This window comes from Poecilia formosa, unplaced genomic scaffold, assembly GCF_000485575.1.
Source record: "Poecilia formosa unplaced genomic scaffold, Poecilia_formosa-5.1.2 Scaffold1547, whole genome shotgun sequence".
Classification (NCBI taxonomy): Eukaryota; Metazoa; Chordata; class Actinopteri; order Cyprinodontiformes; family Poeciliidae; genus Poecilia; species Poecilia formosa.
The window spans coordinates 1-6,609 of NW_006801486.1; the positions used below are offsets into that span (position 1 = coordinate 1).

General features: G+C 36.1%; 1 protein-coding gene across 1 annotated transcript; it reads right to left on the bottom strand.

The window, feature by feature from the left end:
* Nucleotides 1–41: 41 nt before the first annotated feature.
* Nucleotides 42–4,786, bottom strand: LOC103132922 (V-type proton ATPase 16 kDa proteolipid subunit-like). The gene is made up of 2 exons (XM_007544687.2): nt 4,490–4,786; nt 42–255 (listed from the first exon to the last, which is right to left on the bottom strand). The coding sequence occupies exons 1-2, from the start codon at nt 4,554–4,556 to the stop codon at nt 68–70; spliced, it is 255 nt and encodes an 84-aa protein (XP_007544749.1). The 5' UTR covers nt 4,557–4,786; the 3' UTR covers nt 42–67.
* Between the last annotated feature and the right edge of the window lie 1,823 nt (nt 4,787–6,609).

Below are 6,609 nucleotides of genomic sequence, written 5' to 3' on the forward strand. Positions count from 1 at the left end.
CAATATAGGTAGTTTTTGATTTACTGGTGATGAGAACATTATTGTAAACGTACATAAAACATAAAGCTTACTTGTAAAGAGAGATGTTGTCTGAGATGTTGTTGGCGATCAGCACTGCTACTACCAGGCCGTAGATGGCTATGATACCAGCCATGACCACGGGGATGATGGACTTCATGATGAGCTCCGGCCGCATCACAGACATGGCGGCGATGCCTGTGCCGCTCTTAGCCGTGCCGTAGGCCGCTCCCAAGGCTGGAATGACAAAAACAAACGCAGGCTAACGGGTTAGCATCAGAGAGGCTAGTGGACGACAGAAACAGTGAAGCACAGCTGGAAAATAAAGCAGAAGTGGAACTATTGTTACAGATTCTGTTCCTCCAAATAAAAACCCATCATGACTTCACTGGGGTATTTCACCTTCAGTCATAAGGAAACTAAAAACAGCTTTTTAAGAGGGAAGGCCATCAAAAGAGGAAGAAGCAGCTTCATAAGCTGACAGAAAATGGAAAACACACACAGACGTCACACACACCCAGAAGTGTTGACAGAAGCAATCAGCAACAATACGAAGCAAACGAACAGCCATTAACGACTGATTCAACAAGAACCTGCAGGTGAAGCAACTAAATATTATTCTGATTAATCCAGTTTTAAAAATTGCCACATTCTGCCGATTTCTCATTTAACCACTTAATCTTTTTTTTTATACAATATTAAAAGTACAATAAAATATCCTAATGAACAGTTTATAAAAAATATTTTATTGCCTAAAAAGTAAAAACAGAATCCTTTAGTGAATTTGAAGCTAAACTTTGCCACTTGACGCATTTTGGCTAAAACATATTTACAGACTAAATGTTTTTATTTTAAACATAAAATGTATACTACTTTATATATTTTCTTAATTATTGCTCTTATGTTTATTCAGCAATTGGCTGAAAACAAATTGGTTGTATTTACCAGTTTGTGACCATTTGATTACTTTTTCTGCAGAAGTTCCCATGAAACCACCATTTAATTATCCTAATATTAGGATAATTAAATATGACTTTATTTTCATAATTAAAAATAGAAATAAATCTTTCACTGGCCACAATATTTAATCTTAGAGTTGATCTGAATTAAAAAAACTATTTTTTTTTTAGTTTAAAAAAGTTTTAGTTTACTAAAATAAAAATCTGGATTTCCAAAAAAAACCCAAACAAAATCAATGTTTCTTCAGTGTTTCTTCTCCTACACTGCTGTCTCTTTAGTTCAGGTCCAGTTAAAGTCTGATGGAGGAACAAAAAGTTGCATTTATTGTCGTACATAAACGCAGACGACATGTTCTCCATAAGAGCAGAGACAATTACTGCAAAAATACCAAAAAATTCCTTGGCAATATTTCTGATGTGGCGTCACAAAATTAGTGATTTTGATTGTGCAAAAGATAAATAAATAAAAGAGAAATTTTGCAGGAACTGAGATATTGAGGGGAAAAAAAGTTTAATTTCTTCATTTATTCTGCAGCTTTTTAACCTTTGGTGAACTTCTGAGCAGGATTTTGAGAAAATGACCTCCTCTGTTCCACAAAGACAAAATGATGCTGATTAAATTTGAAACGTCTCCAGATTTCCCAGCCGGAAGCGTTCCAGCACTGGGAGTTTCTCCTGTTAACTCCAGCAGGCTGTTCAGCCGCCATGTTGCCTCCATCGCTCCTGACGCGTCGCCACACCGACGCCATCAGAAGGTTAAATCAGCACCGTCTGTCTGAAGTCATCAGGCAGAGCGCAACGGGGAAACGTTTAGTAAAAAACAAAACAGAGGAACAGTCCGACTTTAGACGCTTAAGGCAACTCTGTTAACTGAGCCTGAAATAAAAAAAACTGCATGTTCAAAAGACGTAGAGTAGCTAATAATCAGATTAAATATTGCCTTAAATGTTTGGCTGGATTACTGTCATCATGTCTCAGCAGGAAGATTCTGTGGAGGCAAAACCTCTGGATTGTAATCCTAATCCTCCTCCTCGCTCTCTACCAGAGCGTTTGGGAGACGGGACGCCCCATGACGTCTGATGACATCAGAGCAGAAGTGCCTCCAGCAAAATGACCAATTACAGCAGGAGGGTCTCTGAGTTACAGAGAAAAAAGCCGGATGTGGTTTTTACCAAATTACAGCATCGAGGCAGACCAAACAGAAAAGACAGAACATTTTTAATGCAGTCTTTAAAAATGTGCACAGTGTGAAAACATAAATTACAGCAACAACGGCGAATTAGGGCCATTGCACAAAAATAAAAAGAGAAAAGGAAAAAAGGAACTCAAATGGTCTAGAATTAAAAAAGTGGAAATTTGAGCTTCAAAAGTTGGAAGTTTCTTTCAAGAGTCAGAAATTTACTAGAAAAACAAAATTCAAACTTAAAAAAAAAGTGAACTGTAAAAGGAGCTCTTTTGGATTAATGAAGCGTTTTTAATTGAATTTACAATAATAAGGTGCTACTGAAAATGTTTAAGTTTGTTATATGAAGCCGAGCTTCACACATTTAAATCAGGACAAGTGAAACATCAATCTGTGAACTTCTCTTTTAGCAGGAAATGCAACACATTACCACCTGCCAACGCATCCTGGCTTTTTTTTTTTCTTTTTTTTACCGTTTTTGTGACGTGAATGTCTTTACTCTGCAGGATGTTTCCACCTGAATCCCAAATCAAGAATCAACACATTCCCATCCCCTTCTCCTGCAAAAGCAATCCTCTAAAATGATTAATAATTACTGGAAAAAAGCAAAACAGACCATTTAAAATCAACTGGTTGATCATTTATAAGTGGTGAGTAGTGGTGTGCAATGCTGCATATTTTAGTAACAATCCAACCAATCATTATTTGGGTATAATATATAAAACTTCTCAATTTTAGGTGTTTTTGTGGGTTTTTCCTTTTAGTTATTTTGTTAAAACTTAGGACAGAATTTCAACAAAGTTTAGATTCCTACAAAATATTTTAATGACATATTTGCACAATAAACATAAACTAACTATTTTTACTTTAAAGTGAAAGAAAAAAAAAATCTAATTTCAGTCTAAATCAACCCAAAATTTCTTGAACTGGGAAAACTTGAGCAGAGGGAAACTGAAACTAAAGTATTGATCTTATCGCTCATTGATCCAATACTGGTATTTTGAATCAATAAGTTTGATATATTTTTTAAAAACAAGTTTTTTTTCTGATTTGTTTTTTGATGCATCAACCAAAACTATGTTGATGCACTTTGAGTTTAATATTATAAGCATTTATATAAATATTAATTATTGTATATTTTTTGTCTATATCAAAAGACGTGCATCATATTTTCACTCTTGTCCGTTATACAAAGAAAAAAAAAAGTCCATGAAAGCTTGAAGTTAGCAAAGTTTGAGTTTATATCAATTAATATCTTAAGTTATATCATAGGCTACAGTTTGTCAAGTTTTCTACCAACTGTCTGAATTCAAATCCAAATTTCAGCCATAATATCGGACATAATAATCATATGCTGATATCTGATAGTGACAAACATTAGCATGAAAATCACTGCCGATTTATACATTTAAAAGTTTAAATGTATAAAGGGATCACTAGCTAGATGGCCCAGTCAGAAGTCTCATCATGTGATAATCATGTGACTTCGTCATTCCTTTGAGGAATAGGAAGTCAGCCAGCTGATCACGGTTTCAAATTGACATTTAAACTATAAAATAGCTTTTTCAAAAGCTTTATTTTAAAAAAAATAGATATATCAGCATGAAGTTAAAGCTACACCTTCATGTTTACTAAATGGTTTACGCAGATTTTGACTCATACAGCTTACGTGGGATGGCGTGGACTCGATCTTTAATGCATTTGCTTTATGATCTCAACTTTTAACATTGCTTAAGCATCAACTTTGCAACACTTTTTAATTATTGTTAATGAATTGGTAAAGTGTAAACGGCAGCTTTGTGGAGAAAATAGCAATTAGCGTAATCAGCTATTAATTCACTAACCACACGATTAAATTTAAGGAGAAACAAATTAAAGTTTGTCGTCAAATATACAGTTAAAATGTGTCTTTTGTACGTGTAATATTGTAATTAAATAACTCCTGTTTTGTCCTTTCGCTTTGCCAGAGTAATTTGAAATGAGGCTAGCGTCAATGCTAACTCACACAGCTACCACCAGCTAGTTAACAAGCCTTAGCTCGTTATAGCTAGCTATGGTTAAGAAGTGAAAGCAAATAAACACAATAAATGCAAATAGGGCGGTTTAAAAAATAATTTTAAATCCCTTTCTGCCTTACAGCTAGGACAAATGACAGCTAACTATTAGCAATGAATCGCTAGCATTCCGAATAGCTAAATGAGCTTTAAGAAGAGCACCGCGGCTAGCAAATGACACTATATGGGATTTAAGCTCATTTATCTGTAAATACAAACAGACATGTGAGTGACAAACATTAAAAATCAATTTAAAGAAAGTGTGTGTTACTTACCGCTGAACACCATAGCCGCGGAGGCTCCCATCACTGCGAAGAACGGTGAGTACTCTGGGCTCGACATTCTGTCTCACTAAATAACGTATAAAAAATAAAGCAAATGTACAAAAATAATAACAATTAGCCGTTAACCAAAAGAGGAAAGGCGCACTTTACAGGAGGCAATAGAAAAGGCCACGGGCTTGGGAAGCAACGCCGGGTAAACCAGGAACCGTCTAATAACCTAACTACCAGTGTAAACGGGAGAGTCACGACTCCTGAGATAAATAGCCGGTGTAGCAGCACAAAATGGCGAAGCGGAAAGGATCACCTGACTGACCGAACGGATGGAAACTTTCAATTCGCTCGGCGACGGGGGGTTACGGCAAACTTTTATATTAAACACTGCGACGTAGAAAATATGTACAAATCGTAAGTAATATTTCAATATTAGAAGTAAATATATATATTCGATGCTGCGTTTAAATGTTTTGCTTATCTTCATTGTAGTTGTCAAAGGTTCACCCCCCCATCAGGCTTCCATTTGGTTTGCTCCGTGGCAGGCTTTTCCGTTGATATTTATGTGATATTAATTGCAAATGCGGGAAAACCGTGTAAATCTAGAAAGTCAAACATATTTTCTTAAGTGTCTGCCTAAAATTTATTGATATTTTTCTTCAAATAATTATTAACGTTTTAGCTAATGACGTCAATGAGGCAAACTACTATGGGAGATCCAGTGCTGCTACAGGACACTGTTGACCATGGTAGGTATTGAATAAACTTTAGTACTTGACTGGTTCCAATGTTACCTAAAGGACAAGGATTTCTTTGTGCCAATAGGTAACTTCTGATCAGAGCTAACATAAATCACATGTGGGATTCCGCAAGGTTCCAGCTTTGGCTCCCTGTTATTTAATATTAGCTTGCTCCCACAGATTCAGATAGGAACAAATAATACAATAGCTTCTGTTACCACTTAATTAAAACATGAAAGATATGTCAGAAATAAAAAAAAATATTTTATTTTCAGAGTGCACAGAATCATTATCATTTAATAATTTGCTAATTTAGTCAGTTAGTGACGTGTGACAGCATAATGACTACTTTAATAGTCAGTGGGTGGGGGGCTAAAGTGCCCCCTTAGACACTGCTGCACAAGAAGAATAAAATTATGAATAAAATGTTATTTTAATTAATTGCATTTTTCTGTTTTACTTCCAAAAGTCCTGAGCTGGGAACTTTGTATTGTGTTTCTGGGGCCGCCATAAATCTAATGCACAAGCAACATCCGCAGACAACAGCAATGGATGACGAAGACACGTCTCTTGGCCCAGTGGGCTTCTGCTAAAAATAAAAACAATTATAAAGACTATTTTTGTGTTCATGTTGTGCTAATAGCAGTTAGCCTATTAGTGAAGCAATTCAAGCCTGAAATAGCATCTTAATGCTCAGATAATGTAATGTGCAGTAGATAACTTTTATAAAAATGTTTATTACATATTTGCTAAAACTGCATGAGACAGGTAATCTGTGAACAGATCAAGCTTCACCTCCTCCCTGATCCACTATTGCCATCTGAAGAAATGGCAAAACAACCAATCAGAGCCAGCGGGAGGGTCTCAGCGCTGTCAATCACTCTTGTGTACTCGGTTTTAAATATGCTAATAGTGGAGAAACAGGAAAACCGTTTACTTGCAATTGTCTGTGGCTATGCTAACTAGCCTGAGCATTCCTACAGTCTATGCTAGCTGTGGTTGATCAGAGAGCAATGGGGTGATTGACAGCGCAAAGACCCGCCTCCTGGCTCTGATTGGTTGTCAATGGGAAAAGGCAGAGGAGCTCAAATTTTTTCACAAATTATCTGTCTCATACCAAACTGTCACAACATGGGGACAGTTTCAACAAATGCGTAAAAATATATATTTTGATAAAAGTTTCATGCTGCAGCTTTAATCAAGTCCCACCATTTATGAAAATGCCAACAATTTTACCATTTAAGTATTTAATAATAATCAATAAAACATTCAAATAATTATGGAGTTCTTGATTTTGGTGCTTATGGCCCTCCGTATTTATCACCCTGCTGCAGAGGGAGTTTCACTGTCAGCCGTGACATGCAGCGATGTGGCATGTGA